This window comes from Saccoglossus kowalevskii, chromosome 1 (assembly GCF_978046115.1).
Source record: "Saccoglossus kowalevskii chromosome 1, keSacKowa6.1, whole genome shotgun sequence".
Lineage (NCBI taxonomy): Eukaryota > Metazoa > Hemichordata > Enteropneusta > Harrimaniidae > Saccoglossus > Saccoglossus kowalevskii.
The window spans coordinates 29,577,914-29,600,724 of NC_140641.1; the positions used below are offsets into that span (position 1 = coordinate 29,577,914).

Here is a 22,811-nt window from a genome sequence, read left to right on the forward strand (position 1 = left end):
GTAATTTACGCAATTCATACCGTCATTATCAACGATTGCAAAATAGACTTGTATATGTCTGTTTGTTTCTCATGCGTTTCGATCCACACATGTGAGAAATTGGTCAAAGGACAAAGATGGGGAGTCGTACCATAGATGTAATACTGATGTATTACTTTCAACTCTTAACGTTTTTTAACCTTTCACAGCAATCCTGTTAACGAGGGGCCAGCAAAAGTTTTTATTTTAAATTGAATATGCTTTTTCTTTTGTGTCAGCAACAAAGCTCTGTCTCAATCAATTTAAAACAAAAGTAGGTCTCAATTTCCATATAATTTAAGTAATTATTTTATAGACTTATGCCTTCCAAATAGTATAGTAATATTCAAATAGTAATAGTAATTTTATTTAAAAAAAAAAATATATTTGCACCAAAATTGTTAGCAGGCAAACAAATAGCATTTAAATTGTTAAACATTTCCAGTGCTGAGATTAAGAAGAGATTTAAATCGAATCATGGAAAATGAGTCATCAGTCAATTACTTTCATAGTGTCAAGTTAGAACAATTATAGTGAAATTCAGTTTTAATATTTGCATGTACATGTATATGTAACTATGACAACACTGGCAAATTTATAAAAAAAAAATTAAAAAGAACAAAAAATTGAAAGGCAGTATCACTGTAAATAGCATAAAATCAATGTATTGTATATATAATCGTATCTTCACAGGGGAATTATTTGCCATCCAGTCTGGTAATTAAAACCAATTAACTGAGATGAGGAAAAGTCAGCAGGGTGGAAAGGGAATGAATTAATGACTTAACACCATTAATAGATCATCCCTAGCTGTTTGTCGTTATTACTCAATGAAATTAGAATCAGTTCTGTGGGATTAACCACCTCCCCAGGAGGAATGTTAATACACAAAGGAAATCATCATCGAAAACTATACATGTAAATAATAATGAAAGAAGTTGTTCTAATTTTCCAATAAATAACAGCATATAGACAACAGTATCCTAATTGAGACTTTCAATTGCACATAAGTATTGAAGGATTGGTTATCTCTATAAATCTTCTGATTGTTTATTAGGAAATTTGAATAATACTTTTTAATGATTATGGAATCTTTCTCATGTGTCTTAAATGTCAAAAGGTCCATACCTAAAATGATTTTCAGCATTAGGTAATTTGCATATTGTAGAGAAAAAAAATATTCACTGGGTTTAATTTTAGCGGATTTGATGTTGCAAGGTTATTCACTAGGTTATTAATTCACTGGTTTGTCAGAAACTTTTCCTGCAAAAATTGGAAGTGCGTTTTGCAGTTTTTTTTGGCGGAGCTGTTCATATTACTGATTGTCCGTTGTCATCGTCAACTTCTTCTTCTTCGAAACCGCAAGTCAAAATGTTTGATATGCAAGTACCTTGGATGGTTCTTACTCAGATTTGTTAATTTCATGTCAAAATCTCAAATTCTCTAATTTTGGTTAATATTTTTGTCTTTTTTGGTAAAAAGCGATATTTTCGACTTCTTGTTAAAAACCACAAGTCCGATTACTTTGATATTACATATATAAGTACAACATGTGAACCTCTCTCAGATTTGTTTATTTCGTGATGATATCTTTAATTCTCTAATTTTGATGAATATTTTTGTCATTTTTGGTAGAAAGTGATATCATTAGTTAATTGAAATGTCTGACAGGCTGCTAGTTTAATGATTGTTTTGCTAATTTTGATCCAGATGGACAGCATTCCCCTTTGTCTTGATCAAAATTTGTAAAAACAATTGTGTGAAATATTTTTGTGAAAGTATACAAAAGTTGATATTGGTGTTTCAGTTGGTTAAGTTAAATACGGTTGTAAAACCTATAAATCTGCTTCATCTGGCTTTGAAGTTGCACTCTGAGAGCATTCATATGTGACATATTTGATGTTTTGAATTTGAACAAATTGGGGAAAATATACAATAAACATTCAAATTTCTGCTTTCTGTTTTATTGTGTGTTCGAATTTCCTTTGATGCTTTTGAGCAACATTGAATGTCGATTCACAAGATTAAATTTTGTTCTGAATTCTTTCCTGCTCAACACAGTACTTTGAATCCTGGTGAATCCTCAAATTTATCAGATGATAAGCCCAAGACCCAATAAAGCTCTATGAATTTTCTCGATGTGCAGCTTATTACACGGTTGTAATTTAACTTTTCTAACTTTTTGGGCTTATTAGTCTCCATTGGAATGCCGTTTGAAACAGGGAATTATGGATTTATGGACCTCTGTGTGTGCGTTCGTGCATCCATGCATGCGTGTGTCTGGATTTATATCTTAGGCATGCCTGGGCATCAATTATCAGTCAATTTCTGATTTAAGAAAAAGATTCAGATTGCCTATCAAAGCTAATACGATACATTCAGTGCTAGGAGTATTGCGAAGAAGAAAATTAAATTTCATTGTTTTGTACCAGAATAATTAGCAAAATGGCATCACAAAATACAACAATGTTTGTGTTGATCGGCCTTGGTGAGGTGAGGCACCCAATGGACTTGCCGACGGCACAGTAATAAACATGAAACACTGTTGATGTGGTCAATGAACATGAAATATGAATTAACCTGATACATGCAATATGAATTAACCTGATACATGAAATATGAATTAACCTGATACATGAAATATGAATTAACCTGATACATGAAATATGAATTAACCTGATACATGACATAGGAATCTACACCGGGAAATACACATGCACGCAAGTCCCTGATGACCAGTCGTGTATATGTTGGGTCAGTTTCATATGTAATTATGAATTATGGATTAAATATTGTCTGGGTATATAAATGCAATCCCGCATACAGCTGACATTAACCAATCACTGAGTGTGTACACTTTTCTGTCCCAGAAGGAAAATAAATGCACACGTTCCCAACATACATGGAATCAGCTGTCTTTATGTAAAATCTATTTATGTGTATGTGAGGACGTTCTTGAGATTCTATGACGTCACCACAGAAACGATGTTATGCACACATATACATATAAAATGTGTATCCGAACCTCTCTAATAATTATGGTCCATGTTCAAGACATGAATCACATAATAATTATGGTCCTACCCAGAGAATGAAACCATGGGAATGACTGTTGCTAGAGTCAATAATTCCATGTTCAAGACATGAATCACATAATAATTATGGTCCTACCCAGAGAATGAAACCATGGTAATGACTGTTGCTAGGGTCAATAATTCCATGTTCAAGACATGAATCACATAAAAATTATGGTCCTACCCAGAGAATGAGACCATGGTAATGACTGTTGCTAGGGTCAATAATTCAATGTTCAAGACATGAATCACATAATAATAATGGTCCTACCAAGAGAATGAAACCATGGTAATGACTGTTGCTAGAGTCAATAATTCCATGTTCAAGACATGAATCACATAATAATTATGGTCCTACCCAGAGAATGAAACCATGGTAATGACTGTTGCTAGGGCCAATAATTTCATGTTCTAGACATGCATCACATAATAATTATGGTCCTACAGAGAATGATACCATGGTAATGACTGTTGCTAGGATCAATAATGTCATGTTCAAGACATGAATCACATAAATAATTATGTTCCTACCCAGAGAATGAAACCATGGTAATGACTGTTGCTGGAGTCAATTTTTCCATGTTCAAGACATGAATCACATAATAATTATGGTCCTACCAAGAGAATGAAACCATGGTAATGACTGTTGCTAGGGCCAATAATTTCATGTTCTAGACATGAATCACATAATAATTATGGTCCTACCAAGAGAATGAAACCATGGTAATGACTGTTGGTAGGGTCAATAATTCAATGTTCTAGACATGAATCACATAAATAATTATGGTCCTATCAAGAGAATGAAACCATTGTAATGACTGTTGCTAGGGTCAATAATTCCATGTTCAAGACATGAATCACATAATAAGTATGGTCCTACCCAGAGAATGAAACCATGGTAATGACTGTTGCCAGAGTCAATAATCCCATGTTCACGACATGAATCACATAAATAATTATGGTCCTACCAAGAGAATGAAACCATGGTAATGACTGTTGCTAGGGTCAATAATTCCATGTTCAAGACATGAATCACATAATAAGTATGGTCCTACCCAGAGAATGAAACCATGGTAATGACTGTTGCCAGAGTCAATAATTCCATGTTCACGACATGAATCACATAAATAATTATGGTCCTACCAAGAGAATGAGACCATGGTAATGACTGTTGCTAGGGTCAATAATTCCATGTTCTAGACATGAATCACATAAATAATTATGGTCCTACCAAGAGAATGGAACCATGGTAATGACTGTTGCTAGGGCCAATAATTCCATGTTCCAGACATGAATCACATAAATAATTATAGTCCTACCCAGAGAATGAAACCATGGTAATGACTGTTGCTAGGGCCAATAATTCCATGTTCTAGACATGAATCACGTAAATAATTATGGTCCTACCCAGAGAATGAAACCATGGTAATGTCTGTTGCTAGGGTCAATAATTCCATGTTCAAGATATGAATCACATAAATAATTATGGTTTTACCCAGAGAATGGAACCGTGGTAATGACTGTTGCTAGGGCCAATAATTCCATGTTCTAGACATGAATCACGTAAATAATTATGGTTCTACCCAGAGAATGAAACCATGGTAATGTCTGTTACTAGGGTCAATAATTCCATGTTCAAGATATGAATCACATAAATAATTATGGTTTTACCCAGAGAATGGAACCGTGGTAATGACTGTTGCTAGGGTCAATAATTCTATGTTCAAGACATGATTCACATAAATAATTATGGTCCTACCCAGAGAATGAAACCATGGTAATGTCTGTTGCTAGGGTCAATAATTAGATTCTCTAGATATAAATTACTAATTTTTACAGCCTGTTCAGCTTGGCACTACACATGGTGGATAACATGTGACCTGAATGTTTGACATTACCTAAACATCCCTATACAGTAGTATCACCATATGCAGCATTTAAACTAATGGATTTTCACTTTACAACATGTGGAATACTGTCGTAGCTAAAAATATCCCACCAAGTGATAACATCAAAATTCTAACTAACACAAATCCTCTTCAGTCGGCTTTGTTGCTAAGTAACAGAATAAACAAAATGGAGAATGTTTCTAGTGTCTTGTGTTTAGTGTACATTTGAACATGTATGTAAAGTAGTACATGCTTTATTGGTAGATTACTGTAAAGGGATTATTTATTCACTGGGTTTTAATTTTGCTTATTTAAATTAAAACCCAGTGAAAATTAGTAATTTTACAGTATATGTTTTAAGAGTAGTCACAAATAACAGTCATGGGGAAAAATAATTTCCTGAAACTTTACTCAATTATTTTTGTGATTTGCTGTTGTGAATTCCGAAGAAAAACTAGTTTTTGAATGCCTTTGCCATTTTTACAATTCAAAATGGTTGCCAAGAAGGGTTTTACACTCTAAGGGAACTGCAAAGTCAGTGTTGCCATGGAAACATCTCAGGTACCCTCTCTGCTTCATGGAATCTTTCACCCAGAGCCAATTTTTTTTTTTTTATATTCCGGTAAATTTGTGTTAACGTTTTCTGTAATTTTCAATGAATTCAATCTTAATTTTATACCATACAGACAAAATGTTCTAGTTTTTGATAAAAAAAATTTGAAATTTTCACAACACTTCATATGGAAAAGAGCTATTTTGTGGTTGGTGCCTGAAATTGACTTTGGCACATAAAGGTTTAAAATTTTCATATTATTTACCGGTACTTGTTAGCCATGTCCAACATTAACTTCTGTGTAACAACTCATGATGGTTATCACATGGCAGTGTACAGTATAAAAGAAATTGATGGTTTTGTTACCCTTTTTGAATATGAGGAATGTAAAGGAATCTTAATTTGCCTTGGGGGAAATCCCAGCACTGTTGGCAGCAAACAGCTTTGTGATATCTGCAGTGGTTTTATAACAAACATAAATACACATGATTGTTTCTTTAATCAAGATATGGTAGGATATCATAATTGTTTTGTTAGAAGTGTGTACGTGAATGCATTCAGTACGCTTATATTGAAGTTATTTTTTTACTTTCCCCGCTAGTGATTCCAAATGTACTTTCAATTGTAACTGAAAATAAACCATATTTGTGGCTCATGTACATCAAAAATTTGGATGACGCATTGGAGTAAAACTTATTTGTTTGGCAACTGTTGTACCTTTAACGAAGTTTTATCAGATTTTTTTTTTTGGAGTGAAATGTCCAAACTTTTTTTTAAAAGCAGTCTGCTTATGTTTGTTTCTCCTATTCCTGACTTTTGAAATGATTTTCGATAAAAAAGGTTTTGGCTATTTTGCATTGTTTTAGCATTGTATGTATAAAGTGTTTATTTTTATATACAAAGTATTAACGTACTAGCCAATAACATAGTACCGGGTATAATTACCGGCCATTGGTCTTATGTAATCAGAAGATGTACATCAACTGTGTAACATATCATTCCTCTGTACAGCCGAGATCATACAGTAATAAAATACGCTGGAAAGTCAAATAATTTGTATGGTGTCTTGCAAAGTTCTTTAAAATGAATAATCAGCGTAAAAAGCCACTACTGATACTTGGTACTATTGCAAAGTGGTCTCTTGGAATCACTATTAAAATGTAAATAAATGGATTGTTTAAATGATCAGTGTAAGAAGCCAGCTATCTTATTACTGGATGATATAAAAAAAAAAATTGATGAAATAGTCCTGGAAAACTGATAAAACTTATTTCATTTTAGGTAATAGAGGATATTAAAAAAATGCGAAACAAACCTGAATCTATACCCTGATAATAAGTCATAATTATTGAACTGTAAATAAAATTTCTATATGATAAATCACAAATTATGTACCCCCACATCAATTCAATTATTAAACTATGATATGAATAAAATACCATGAAATCAAAAACCTTCAGACACAAATAGCTGCCAGTGTCTTGTTGAGAATAAAAAAGCTGTGTGATTTCGGTGGCCATTTGCTTTCTAGGATCTGTTGATGATGTAATACGAAATCATCTTAGACGACAGAAAGTGACTTTATTTTGTTCTCCTCATCTTAGTAATTGAAGCATGCTGTGATAGCTAGATTCTTAGGCGTCTGTCTAATTGGCTGATTTGACCTTCACTCACTGAGCTATGTAAAATCACAGCAAGTTATGATTGATGTAAGTTCTATATTATCACAGCGGTTCCAATTACATATATAGTGATATATTCAACTATCTATCCCTGTTAAATAATTAGCCAATCAAACATTCCTCACCATACAATTGTATGATTATTCTGTTTTTTCACTTCTAATATGGTAGAGAATTATTCTCGCTATATTGGCTATTTACTCGCTGTAATTCAACAAATTTTATCTAGAATTCAGCATTTGTACATTCGTATGTATACATGTGAATTGCAAAATGACAGTAGAGGTGAGAAAGGTCACTGTGTAGTGGTATCACAACCATCAGCTTTCATGCGATGTAACTTTCTCAATGCTGGACTTGTACTATCACAAATGAATACACACCCAGTCAATCATCTACTTGATAGGATATTGGTAATTATAACCTTTTCACCGCAAGACTTTCTCGCCCAAATTTGTCTGCACTTTTCTTATATTCTTCAATATTTCTGAAATGAATCTTAATTTATGAGCCAACAGACCAAATTTTCAGTTTTCACTCAAAAATTGGCTTTTTTTGTCCCAATCAAAGTGCAGACTATAAACAGGACTATTTTACGAAGTTGTGATGAAACAGGGAACTGGTAGTGTAAAGGTTAAGACAGACTACTCCTAATTTGTGGAAAAGTTGGTCATAAATCACTTGACAATTTATATTGGTTTATTATATAGTCATAGTGCTGTATTTCCATGGTATTATGAAACAGCATTTTTTTATTTTGAGGAAATTGTTTAAATATGGTATTCAAAAATTGCTATTTTTAGAACACAATATTCAAATATGTTTTTATAAATTTTCAAAACTGAGATTTTTGAAATGATTATTATTAATAAAATTACCTCATCACTCACAATATATAATTCTGACACTTTATGCAAATAATTTGAGATATGGCATAGATTATCCATCATAGGAATCAATAGTGAAAGTGTTCTAATAATGACAAAATACAACAATAATTTTCATGAAAAATAGGTTGGTGACCCCACTTTTTTTTAAAGTCAATATCCTTATATTGACTGGAGTACAATTCATTGCAAAATGGATCAAAATAGGTATATTCTTATTTTGAGTAGGCTTCCAATAATTGATATTAAGTACATATACTGTCATCAGTTCTAATATTCAGTTGTTGTCTCAAAATTCAATTAAATTCTCAGAAATTGAATTTATTTAATTTACTGTAGAATACTTAATTTTCGCTTGGAATTTATTTTCGCTATTTTCGCTGAAGGGATGATTCCGTGAAAATAAAATCCAGCGAATATACTTTTTTTCCTATATTTCACATTAAACTCATCAAAAATCAGTGAAAATAAATTCCAAGAAAAACGCCCAAAAAGCCTTTTCAGCGAAAATAAAGTATTCCACAGTATTTGAGATTGCAAGGAATAGGATTACTCAGGGTTGAAATAAATGCAGGTCTTGACACTAAAGATAGTCCCATTCTGGAAAGCTGTAGCCTGGGACAAGTCATATTGCCATTCAAACAATTCAATAGTAATTCACTTGTCGTAACAGACTACAGTAAATATAGGCAATATACATTACAGACTAGTGAGTTTAAAAGTTTAAAAGTCAAGCCCTGAATGTCTAGTTTTCTATTACCATTGTAAGAGTGTTTTAAAATGCATACTATGTTGTGCATTATGCAGTTATATGATAAAAGAAATTTAAAACTTACATTTCATCTTTCTTAAGAATAGTTAGGGTAGAGCCATTATTTATGATGGGGTGGGTGTAAATATTTAAGCTAGTTTTGTCTTCACATGGAGCCATGTACATATCATGCCTAGTGATGAATACATACCGGTTGGTTGTTTTTCTCATGCACCCCCCTCCAACCCAATCACCCCAACCCATAAATGAAATACTAGATTGCTTCTGAGGTTTTTATAAGTCACTTTGTGATCAATTTAACTTGTGATACACTGTGAGCAGGGCCAAACAAATTAGAAAACCTACTATATTTATTAGTCCCCTTTCGGACGCAGTCCAAAAACAGGGACTTATGTTTTGACCTCTGTGCGTGCGTGCGTGCGTCTGTGCGTGCGTCCGGACCTGTATCTTAGAAATGCCTGGACCAATCACAATCAAACTTCACACATACATCATACATGATAGTATACATATGCACGTCAATTTGTTTCACGATCTGATTCAAGATGGCCGAATGGCGGCCATTTTTTGTGCTAAAAATCATCAAAAACAAGCATTTCTGAGCTGTTTACAGATGGATTTTGTTCAAACTTAGTATATGCATTAGACATTAGAGGACCTTGATCCACATCATTTTGTTTTACGATCTGATTCAAGATGGCCGAATGGTGGCCATTTTTGTGATAAAAAATCATCAAAATCAAGCATTTCTCGGCTGTTTACAGATGGATTTTGTTCAAACTTGGTATATACATTAGACATTATGGGACCTTGATGCAAATAATTTTGTTTTTCAAATAAGATTCAAAATGGCCAACTGGCAGCCATTTTGTTTTAATGAATGTGGTTCTCGTGCCATATGTCTGACTTGCTTTCACTGATTATGTTCAAATTTTAAATATTCATTATACATCATGTTATAGATAGACAGATAAATTGGTTTGACGATCCTATTCAAAATGGCCAAATGGTGGCTATTTTTGTGCCAAAAAATCATCAAATATCAAGCATTTATGGATGGATTTCGTTCAGACTTGGTACATATGTTAGACATTACAGGTTCTTGATGCACTTTATTTATCAGATCGAATTCAAAATGGCTGTCTGGCGGCCATTTTGTTTTAATGAATGTGGTTCTCGTGCCATATCTCCGACTTGTTTTGACTGATTATATTCAAATTTTAAATATTCATTATACATCATGTCATAGATGAACAGATATATTGGTTTGATGATCCTATTCAAAATGGCCGAATGGTGGTCATTTTTGTGGTAAGAAATCATCAAATATCAAGCATTTCTGGCATTTATGGATGGATTTCATTTAAACTTGGTACATACATTAGACATTACAGGTTCCTGATGCATGTCATTTTATTTTTCAGATTGGATTCAAAATGGCTGACTGGCGGCCATTTTGTTTTAATGATTGGGCTTCTAAAGCCATATCTCTTAAATGCTTTGACTGATTATATTCAAATTTTATATATTCGTTATACATCATGTTATATATATACATGTATTCAAAATGGCTGATTTTGAATGCTGTTCCAGAGCAATATCTCTCAATATGGACAAGTACTTGTTTGACGATCAGATACAAATGTCAATCATTTTAATGTTAAAAATTCATATTCCTGACATGGTTATATTCCAGCTATATTACTATAAAACTATATATCTTAAATTTGATAACTAACAGGGACTGTGCCATGCATGGCTTGTTTTAATTTCATTTCATATTCAAAGTTTTTCATTCATTCATATCAAATCTCTGAGTCTAGGCCTCCCTATTGAGTTTGACACACTTCTCAGTGCACAGGTCAATTCTTTTTTGACGTTTGACCTACAGTAGGATATCAATTCGGCCCCTACCAATTTCGGGTCAGACTCTACAATCACTGTGCTACTGGTTATTCTTGACTTAAATAAAAACATATGTATATAAAACAATTCTCCTTTCAACAAAATAACAGAAAATATTTTTGTCACATTAAAATTTGAGATTTTGACATTGATTTTATTTTGTTTTTCCCCCAGTATTTTATTGCCTTAATGATCATCTTTTTTGCTGAACTGGTCGGAGGTATAATGGCTTACGCGTACAGGAATGATGTAAGTACTGGTGCATGGTGAAAGTAGTTCAGTCATTAGCAGAAATGAGTTTTCTGTGTATTTGAAGGTATCGCTTTGTTACATAATAGGTCTTCAATACATGATACCGCTACAGACACAAATGATAAAAATATAAAATATTGCGTTGCAAATCACATTAATTTCTTGCAGTGGAGGGGATTCCCTCTCTTAAACCACCTAGCTGGTCCTTTCATTATATTTATTGTTGTATGCTCTTGAGTTCGCAACCTATCATATTTGTATTACCGATATATTTCGTTTTAATAATTTGAAATTGAGTCACCATCTTCACATACATTTTTATGTCCCAGATTTCACTACTTGTAAATCAAAATGGCCGCCATTTTATGCATCATCAGTATAATTTGAAGATCAGATAAAAATACAATTTCCATTGAACAATATCAGAGGATTAATTGAATTACAGAGGATCGTTACTTGAACATGACACCATATCTTTTTGTATATTCTACCCTGTGTACTACAATGTGTACTATATAATTAGATATTCTTATCATTTGCATAGCCATGTATTTTTTGAATGCCTATTTTACAAAATATTTCCCATAACATTCAGGATCCCTTTAATATTTAATTCTGCTATGGCAGTTATTTTATATTCTCACTAACAAATTCATTTCTGTGCGTTTTTTTTTTTTTTTTATCACTTTTGTTTGGCATTCCAAAAGAAAATGAAAAATGGTAGAAGGCAAATGGGGGACAGTGTCTGTCTATCATTTTTAATGCAATCGTGTTTAGCAGGATTTATTATTCAATTACTGTACAACATGTTGAAATAGCTCCATACCATTTTAGCGAATTTGACTCGATGCATGAATTAACATAATCTTAATTTAGCTAAATTGCCAACAATCTCTTTGTATTTTAAATTAGAATCAGACATTTTTTTTTTTTTGGAAGCTATCATAAACATTTAGACATTGCAAGTTTTACCTGATGCTAGTACATAAAAAGTATTTTTTTTTCGGAAAATTCAAAAATAATTGTGAATTAGAATGCTATGTTGATGCTATGGTTATGTTTTCATTTTGCACTTCTACAGGCGAAATTCACAGTAAAAAAATCCATGCAAAGTACATTGAAAGAAGCATATGGTTTGGAAGGGAACAAAGGTGTTACAGATACATGGGATGACACACAGCGAAAAGTAAGTTGTCTTGATTTATGTCAATGATGTAGTGGCCTGGAAAATTGGAAAGGCAATTTACATTGATTATCAGCTGAATAGACGCTGTCGGTTGGTGTAATTTTACGATGATTGTTCGCATTTCAAAGAGGTGTTATTCTGTAAAGGTAACTCAATTTTGGATGGTCGGCTGGCGTTGAGTAATTATTTATAGTAGGACTAGAATTGTATTATTGTGACTTAACTTTTTGGAAAGTATCACAGTTGTACATGTGACATGCATGTATGTGTATACATACACCTAAATCATGCACTGAACAATGACATTAACATGTCAACTGGTGAAATCCTCTACAAGGATAGACATTGTTGATAACTACCATACTGTATTAAAAAGCTACAGAAAGTGATGTGATATAAAGAGAGATGGACTTCGCAATATTAAACAAGTTCAAACTCTACAAGTATGTGTGAATTTAGTCATACCTCTGACAATAGAATAGACATTGATTGTGATCAATCCAATCTTGATTCTGTTGGAGAATGTGAAACTTTATAAAACCATGTTTAATTAATATAATTTAACTGTAATTTATCTTGTTTCTGAAAAATGTCTCATGCTATTTTGTATTATTTATATAAAGTGTCTAATTTAAATGTTAAATAATTTCACTGATATTCTCAATATTTTTGTTGTAGTTTGAATGCTGTGGTGTGGAAGGTAACACTACAGACGCTTATCAGCTATGGTTGGTTAGTGACTGGTATGCAGAACAGGTTGGCGAGCCAAAGGAAAAGGTCCCATCAAGCTGCTGTAAAAGAAATGATGATGGAGATGTTATCAATTTACAAGAATGCCAGCAGTTAGAACCGGATTTTGATAATCCAGATCAAGTCAACACTGAAGTGAGTAGAATGTGAATCAAATGTGAAATAGAATAGAATAGAATAGAATAGAATAGAATAGAATAGAATAGAATAGAATAGAAATACATTGATATTTATTTTTACTGTTTTCTAGTGTGGGGCAAAATATAACAACAAATGTATTTTTACTGGACATCATTTTCAATATTTATTAGAGAATATTGTGAAAATATTCAAATGTTTACAATCAAGTTTAAATATCTTGCAATCATGTACCATACTTACCCGAGTATAAGCCCAGGGGCCTGAACATGTAAAATTGGGAAAATTAGGGGGTGGGCTTATACTCGAGGACCACCTCAGAAAAGATAATTTTTTGGTGGGTTTAAAATTATAACCATCTTCCCAACCAAACATTGACGGTCTCTGAGAAATATTACGAGTCGTCATTGACTTCCACAACGCTTTTTACAATTTTTACAAACATGTTCAAAAAAAATACACACATTTTATTAGCTCCGCTGTCGACTTTGTCGAGCGGAGCTTATCATATGAGTGATTGTCCGTCGTCGTCCGTGTCAATGTTTTACTTTTTCGACTTCTTCTTGAAAACTACAAGCCTGAATGCTTTGATACTTGGTGTATATGTACCTTGGGTAGACCTCTCTTAGGTTTGTTCATTTCATGTTGATATCTTCAATTCTCTAATTTTGGTGAATATTTTTATCATTTTTGGTAAAAAGTGATATTTTCGACTTCTTGTTAAAAACCGCAAGTCCAATTGCTTTGATACTACATATATAGGTACTACATGTGGACCTCTCTCAGATTTGTTCATTTTGTAATGATATCTTTAATTCTCTAATTTTGGTGAATATTTTTGTCATTTTTGGGAAAAAGTGATATTTTCGACTTCTTGTTAAAAACCGCAAGTGCAATTGCTTTGATATTACATATATAGGTACTACATGTGGACCTCTCTCAGAATTGTTCATTTTGTAATGATATCTTTAATTCTCTAATTTTGGTGAATATTTTTATCATTTTTGGTAAAAAGTGATATTTTCGACTTCTTGTTAAAAACCACAAGACTTAGTCCGATTGCTTTGATATTACATATATAGGTACTACATGTGGACCTCTCTCAGATTTGTTCATTTTGTGATGATGTCTTCAATTCTCTAATTTTCGTGAATATTTTTGTAATTTTTGGTAAAAAGTGATATTTTCAACTTCTTGTTAAAAACCAATAGTTCAATTGCTTTGATATTACATATTTAGATACTACATGTAGACCTTTCTCAGATTTGTTCATTTCGTGATGATATCTTGGATTCTCTAATTCTGGTGAATATTTTAGTCATTTTTGGTAGAAAGTGATATTTTCGACTTGCGACTTCCGATTGCTTTGATACTATACATATTGTTCATTTTCTGATGATGTCTTCAGTTCTTTAATTGAAATGTGCATTTCTAACAGCGGAGCTATCTCAGCCGATAGGCTGCTTGTTACATATGGTTTAACATATCGTCTGAATTTACAGTGAAAAATGGGTAGAGTCTGTGGGAAAACAGTCAAAACCAAGATCTTTATCATTATCTTCGTTGTAGAATATTTTCGATCGTACGCAAACTCATTACAAAGCAATTTCTGCCATGGTGTTTTTCATCATGATTTGACCTGAGCAACTTCCTTTGACCTAACAGATCGCGTCTTTCATTAATCAATCAAAATGCTGTGTCATACAAACAAAGTTTTTCAATTATTGACGAAGTATTTTTTTCAACGGAATGTGTAAGTGAATTATCGCGATGTTAAAATACGATCTGTTTCTACAAAAAAATAGTGATTTTTTTCCTTAAAAGCTGTTGATTCTCAATTTTTGAAAGGTAAACTGAGGGTAGAGGAAATATTTAAACTATTCAGTTACCAACAAGTCATGTCGAAGAACAGTTTGCTCGTTTACACCCCTTCACGATAGTCTCAATGGACACGATTATTCGGAAAAGTAAAACGATGTTCAATGACCAGGTTTTGCGACTTGACAATCACATTTTGGTGTTTCGAAAACTACTACTCAAATGAAATATGGATTACTTCAGTATTGCAACATCAGGTTTCATTCTGAGTAAATAACAGAATAGAAAAGGTGCGAACCATGTTCCGTATGTTCACCCGCTATGCAGGAGTCAAACCAATCATGGTTTTGATGCAATGAAATACACTTTTTACATGCATATTTTAATAAATGTCGTCGACAGTAAAAACACCCTGGGCCTATACTCAGGGATGCGCTCAACTCATTAAATGTCTAAAAACAGAGGGGTGGGCTTATGCTCGGGAGGGGCTTATGCTCGGGAGGGGCTTGTGCTCGAGAGGGGCTTGTGCTCGGGAGGGGCTTATGCTCGGGGGAAGTACGATACATTACAGTCATAGATAATATTGCAGGAAAACTAACAGTTGCAATTATGATGCTTTCCATGTGAACAAATTTAATCAGTATTTCATGTATTTTTTTTTATAACAGGGCTGTTTTGATTCTGTCTACGAGTTTATCTTGGACAATTCACTTGTGATTGGTGGTGTTGGCGTGGGTATAGCTTTTATACAGGTGAGATATATGTCATAGTAAGGATGTTTCAGATGAGGCTGTTGAATTTTGATATCTATGTGCCGTGACATGTAATAAAGATATTCTCATACATGCATATAATTGAATGCATTTCTAATCAGTGGCGTCATAGAATACAGTGGATGCTTTGATTACATAAACTGGAATGAGTGAGATTATCAATGCATTAAAAAATGCAATACATATGTAATACCGTAAAAATCATATTTGAGGCCGCAGCTTTGATATAAGCTGCACCCCTAACTTGAGACATTATTTCATGTTGAAATTGTTTTTATTTCTTTTAGAATATACTTTTTGTTATAAAACAAAAATTAAGAAAATAAATACATATTACATTAAATATATTTTTTTGTTATCATGTGAACATTTTTTTTTTTTGATTGACTGTAAATTTCCTTGATGTCTAAATTAGAACATGGAAGGTACAGTCACTCTGCCGGAAGTCGAACATGCCAGTAGTCAAACACAAACGACTGTGTCAGACGACTGTCTCTCAGTTGTGACCTATACCGTGCTAACGAATTAGAGTGATGTCTGTTATAGTATACGGTACCATACCGTAATCTGCAAATGCGTACAAATCTATTTGTAGATATTATTTATTGTGCAGTATGTTATACAGTGTGAAATTTCGTGTACAAGTTTGTCTGTGTGTCAAAACCCGAAAGTGCGCTTAGAATTGCAGCAAAGTTGCAATCGAGTATTCTAGAAATGTATTTTTGTCAGGTGACTTTGTGTACATTCCACAATTCACTTGAATCAATTCACACGAGATGTTCATCATATATCACAACTTGTATATTCTCATATTCTAAATCTTTCATATTATAGTTATGCAGCTTATGACTCTTCAAATTTTCATCTGATCATAAATAATATTGATAAGCATCATCAGAAAAAAAAGTTGATCATAGATTTTGTATTGCTGTAAGGTTTCCCTGAATGTTCAACTAGTGTACACAACAATATATCATTTATAATGAACATCCCAAAACACTTTATTGAACGAGGAGTCTATGTGAGACTTGCATTATAATGTGCAGTATTTTCTCTGAATCCAATATAGCACTGTGGGGAGTTTATTATTATTATGATATTACATCAATACTGGTCTCTAACTATCTGAACGTCTTAATTGTTTCCCACCAGTATTTTTCATTTTGCACGTTTTATGTATTTATCTATAATTTATTCGTTAATTTTGAACCAAAGAGATTCAATTCTTCAATGGCTACAAGTCTTAATCAAAATGCTTAAACAAATATGGAAAAAATAGTAATTTGTAAAAGTGACAAAAGTTGTCTTTGCCTTTCAAATAGTTATTTCATTGTGATAACATTGATTTATATGTTTATTTTAAACTTCAATGGTCATATTGTATAACTCTAGTCTCCACGGGACACACAGACAACACACTGACTTGATCATAACCATCATAATTTTATGCGATTCAGGGCCAATGAATCACAATAAAGCACTTCTACATCAGCTGATAGAGCAATGATGCCCAAATATGGACAAATTTATTATAATAATATTTATAATGGTTTCTTTGCAACAGATTATGTAATCTTTCTCTTTGTTTACAGATTTTTGGAATGGTATTTGCACTTTGTCTTTTTAGACAGTTGTAATAGACAAGTGCAGAGAATATCAGCACACATAGGATTGTAATAGTATATAGAATGGTATGTAACGGTATGCTGGTAGAAACTACAACTCAAGTTGAAAAACTGATGGATCTAAAATCTACTAACATATAACAACTGCTGACAATATGCCTCCAAGAAGATTTAGAGATTAAACTGAAATATGGATATATCTCTTCTATAATCATAAAATGACTGCTAAACTAAAAAAATAATAATCCTAATACCACAACCTGTGAAGTCTGAATATAGTGTGAAAATCTCCACTGCTATGGTGAACCATAGCTCCAGATTTCCCAATCTCCAAATGTTTTAAAAGTTTTGGATTGTACTCATGTTTAAATATTTTTTAATAACATTTTTTCACTGAGGTCATCCAAATATGTCACTCTTCTTATGATTTGCCAGAAATATAAATCTGTCTGCCGGTATCTAAACAAACATTAGTGGTGAATAAATTAGGAGTTAACATATGGTAAAGGGTAGATTACCAGTATCACATCAGGTATTATGCTTATTCAATGTAAGCTACACCATTTCTTGTTTTGTCTTTTTAACAGAGAGTAGAAACGATTGCAATATACACACCGAAACGAACAATACATGTTATTAAAATATAGAAATTTGTGATTGGACCAAAATATTTATGTGCCATCTCTCCATAGATATTATATATAAACTAAGGAGTTTCTGACAACAGATATGATTGTATTTTATGCTCCACATTCTCCGTTGAATTTTTTTTGAATTCCTCTTGAAAATTATGCAGATCAACATGATATGTGTGTTGATATTTTTTTTAGAAATTAAGATTGTTTTAGAATGGATCATGTGGCATTTCTGATTTTTTTTAGTGTATAGTTTATTGTATATTCAATACTGAATATCATATAACCATATTTTAAATATGACAGTTTGAATTTTATCATGTTGACAAAACCAGGCTTGTGAGATGTGACTGCTACTTGTAGAGTAGCTATGAACAGCTCCCTCTGGTGTTCAGTTGTATTTTCTCCAAATATGTGGTAGAGGGCGCTATATAATCAGATCAGCCTATTTCACGATACAAGTTTTTGTATATCTACACTGTTTCATAGAAAAACACTACTGATGAAAACAAATATGATGGTATCAGTGGAATATTGGCATAATGTGGGCTACTAAATATATGTTCACTTTATAAGCAATGATACAGCAAACTTTCGCTACCAGTGTATGAAAAACTGCACTGACTTCCGATTTCATATTTTTTTTTTTTTTAGAATAATACGATGCTTTCAAAACTTTTGAGTATTGATACATCACATATTCTGTCCATTATTTCTGCTTTTACTGCATACAAAAATTTTAAACATATATAAAAATATTTTACATAATAATTATTAATTTTTTCTTCACCATTAGCACCTTTCCTGGATACCTGAAAATTTCAATCAAATTAATCCATATATGTAACATTTCATGGTAAATGTTGGAACAGATGTCAATCTTGGACTCACAGAAGAATATATCTTTCTGTAAAAATTATTATGCCAAAAAAATTTTACCATTCAAGCCTGTGACTTTTAGCAAAAACATTACTTTCTCAAAAATCATGCTGCAAATTGAAAACTAGTAATCTTTTTATCAAATTAAATTAATTGATTGGCTGAAATTTAAATTTATCAAAACAGTGGTGGGGGGATATGTTTATACCCTATGTCGGGGAAGGAGCTAGAAATAAAACAATTATGTGAATAAATTCCAAAATTAACTTTTCTTTGATATTTTGATAGTTGACTTATACCAAATAGTTTTCAATTTCGGAATATAAAGTGGTAGCCAGGATTTTTCTTGGACACCCCCCCCCCCCCAGTGCTGTATTTAAGGCTTTAGTTTTACAATCAAGACAGGTTTTCTCATTTTTTTTCAGAAGATACTGTAATGAATGGATGTTGAACATCACATAACAATTGTTTCACAATAATTTCTGTTAAATTGAAATTTGAACTTGTACATTAGAGAGAATATATAATAACAGTAATAATCCAAACCTATGCTGATGCAGTTTTTTACTGATACATTTTAATTAACGGGGTTTTAGATGGAATCATGTTAGACTTGAATTTTTAAAGCTATTTTTAAAGGGAAATGTTTTATGTCTTCTAGTTACTATTTATTTATTTGTTTGTTAAATAATGTATTATGTACACTTTTATTTTAACTTTATTTCCTATATTCTCACCATTGTTTAAACTAGAAAAAGAACTATGTTTGTAATAATATACACCATTCTGACCATTCCTTGTCTGTGTGACCAGTACACCTCACCATTCCTGGTCTGTGGAACCAGTACACTTCACCATTCCCGGTCTGTGGAACCAGTACACTTCACCATTCCCGGTCTGTGTGACTAGTACACCTCACCATTCCTGGTCTGTGGAACCAGTACACTTCACCATTCCTGGTCTGTGAAACCAGTACACTTCACCATTCCTGGTCTGTGTGACCAGTACACCTCACCATTCCTGGTCTGTGGAACCAGTACACTTCACCATTCCTGGTCTGTGGAACCAGTACACCTCACCATTCCTGGTCTGTGGAACCAGTACACTTCACCATTCCCGGTCTATGTGACCAGTACACTTCACCATTCCCTGTCTGTGTGACCAGGACACCTCACCATTCCTGGTCTGTGTGACCAGTACACCTCACCATTCCCGGTCTGTGTGACCAGTACACCTCACATTTCCTGGTCTGTGTGACCAGTACACCCCATCATTCCTGATCTGTGTGACCAGTACACCCCATCATTCCTGATCTGTGTGACCAGTACACCTCACCATTCCTGGTCTGTGTGACCAGTACACCTCACCATTCCTGGTCTGTGTGACCAGTACACCTCACCATTCCTGGTCTGTGTGACCAGTACACCTCACCATTCCTGGTCTGTGTGACCAGTACACCTCACCATTCCTGGTCTGTGACCAGTACACCTCACCATTCCTGGTCTGTGTGACCAGTACACCTCACCATTCCTGGTCTGTGTGACCAGTACACCTCACCATTCCTGGTCTGTGTGACCAGTACACTTCACCATTCCTGGTCTGTGTGACCAGTACACTTCACCATTCCCGGTCTGTGTGACCAGTACACCTCACCATTCCTGGTCTGTGTGACCAGTACACCTCACCATTCCTGGTCTGTGTGACCAGTACACCTCACCATTCCTAGTCTGTGTGACCAGTACACCTCACCATTCCTTGTCTGTGTGACCAGTACACCTCACCATTCGTGGTCTGTGTGACCTGTACACCTCACCATTCCTGGTCTGTGTGACCAGTACACCTCACCATTCCTGGTCTGTGTGACCAGTACACCTCACCATTCCTGGTCTGTGTGACCAGTACACCTCACCATTCCCGGTCTGTGTGACCAGTACACTTCATCATTCCTGGTCTGTGTGACCTGTACACCTCACCATTCCCGGTCTGTGTGACCAGTACACCTCACCATTCCTGGTCTGTGTGACCAGTACACTTCACCATTCCTGGTCTGCGTGACCAGTACACCTCGCCATTCCCGGTCTGTGTGACAAGTACACCCCACCTTTCTTGGTCTGTGTGACCAGTACACCTCACCATTCCCGGTCTGTGTGACCAGTACACTTCATCATTCCTGGTCTGTGTGACCTGTACACCTCACCATTCCCGGTCTGCGTGACCAGTACACCTCACCATTCCCGGTCTGTGTGACCAGTACACTTCACCATTCCCGGTCTGTGTGACCAGTACACCCCACCATTCCTGGTCTGTGTGACCAGTACACCTCACCATTCCCGGTCTGTGTGACCAATACACAGTCTATAAAAAACAATATGTTCTTCCCACTTGTACATATTTTTAGTGTGCTTAAAGTATCATTTTTGAATAGCAAATATTTTAAAAAGCAAATGCATACTAGAAAAGGTCACCTACTTTACTTGAATGGGCATAATTTTCTCACATGTAGAATTGCATATATTGTAATTTTATTTACTGTGTTGGCTCACATTTGTGTCACTCAGGACTTTCATAGATAGCACTAGGTGTATTTATATAAAGCTCTTTAGTCTCAGTGGCAGCTGGTTGTAGAGTGTGGCCTTAATATAGTAGCCTGGTTACCAATCATTTTGTAGGTTTTGCGTCCCTCTCTATACTAGTCTGGAGATGTTGCTTTGATTTAGCTTGTATGACTGATATTGATTGGTTGATATTTATAGCACGTTGCTAATCTAAATATGCTAATTTTTCTGAACAGTGGATGACAGTGTTCATTCTTCTTTCATGCTGCATCAACTGATAGTTGCCATTGGGATAAAAACATGGCCAGCTAATTCTTCATGGTGTTTTAATACTATTCAGGGTTTTTTCTAGAAAAAAACTGCAAGAGGGAGCACTTCAATTCAGCGGCGCCACCACGTGGAGGAGATGGGGTTCTTTCTACCAGGTTGTGATAATTCTAAGTTAAAATGGAGCATTCTATGGCCAAAACTACTATCAGACAGGTCACAGTTGAAGACTGGCCACATGTGATCCCTAGTCAATCAGAATTTGATGGTTGCCAATGGATCTGCTCCCCAGTGTAAGGGAGCCATGGCATGAGGGGGCTGCACCCCTGTTCTATTGTTTTAAAAAATCCCTGCTAGTATACTAACATGGTTAAATGAGCAAAATTATGCAACATTTCCAAACTATTATGGAGAAGGACAAAGGACAGGCATAACAGGAAGGTAACTAAGGATAGTGAGTGTATCACATAGAATGAAATGCTTGATTTCAAGTTTATGTACTGTAATTTTTAATTTTGCATAAGGGGCTTTGCATTTGATGTATCTTGTTCTTGGGGGTAATAAACTCTAAACATTACTTTGGTGGTATTGGATTTATGTATGTTGGTTGGTTGCTTGAATGGATGGTTTGTTCAAGAGTCTTCTTGACATTCTTGTCAATACTTTTGGATCTGTATCACAGATTTAAAGTGAAATAGCTCATACCAATGTTTAATATGCCTACCCATTTATGAGTTGATAGTATTGTATTATGTGTGGCATGGTGAATTGGAAGATAATGATCTAGGAACAGGAAAAACATTGTTTTGACAAAATGATGTAAAACATTGCAGGTAGAATGCTATTTTTTTTGACAAGTGCATATTTTTGTGCATGTACAAAGACAATATTTTGTGTTATATCAGTGTATAATCAATCATGTTTGTATTAGTCTGTATTATAATCTTATTTTTGAGAAAGACTGTCAAATAATATGCATAAAATTGCAATGTAGCAGTGATTTCCATAGACCAAAATGAAATCACTACTGAAAATGTAAATTTGTTAATACTAGATATAAACAAGTACATCACAATTTTAAGATATATATATGTATCAATAGCACTCTACCTTAAGAGACTGCCAGAACATCCTGACCACCTTTTCATTGCAA

At 33.9% G+C, this 22,811-nt stretch overlaps 1 protein-coding gene across 1 annotated transcript in view; it reads left to right on the forward strand.

Moving 5' to 3' along the window:
• LOC100374248 (CD151 antigen-like) overlaps positions 1–22,235 on the forward strand; it is a 56,078-nt gene extending 33,843 nt beyond the window's left edge. Inside the window, exons 4-8 of the mRNA XM_085500616.1 lie at positions 10,955–11,029; positions 12,114–12,218; positions 12,897–13,103; positions 15,593–15,676; positions 17,290–22,235. Coding sequence (XP_085356742.1) covers positions 10,955–11,029; positions 12,114–12,218; positions 12,897–13,103; positions 15,593–15,676; positions 17,290–17,334 — 516 coding nt within the window. The 3' untranslated portion in view covers positions 17,335–22,235. The remainder of the gene's footprint in view (positions 1–10,954; positions 11,030–12,113; positions 12,219–12,896; positions 13,104–15,592; positions 15,677–17,289) is intronic.
• The last annotated feature ends 576 nt before the right edge of the window (positions 22,236–22,811 follow it).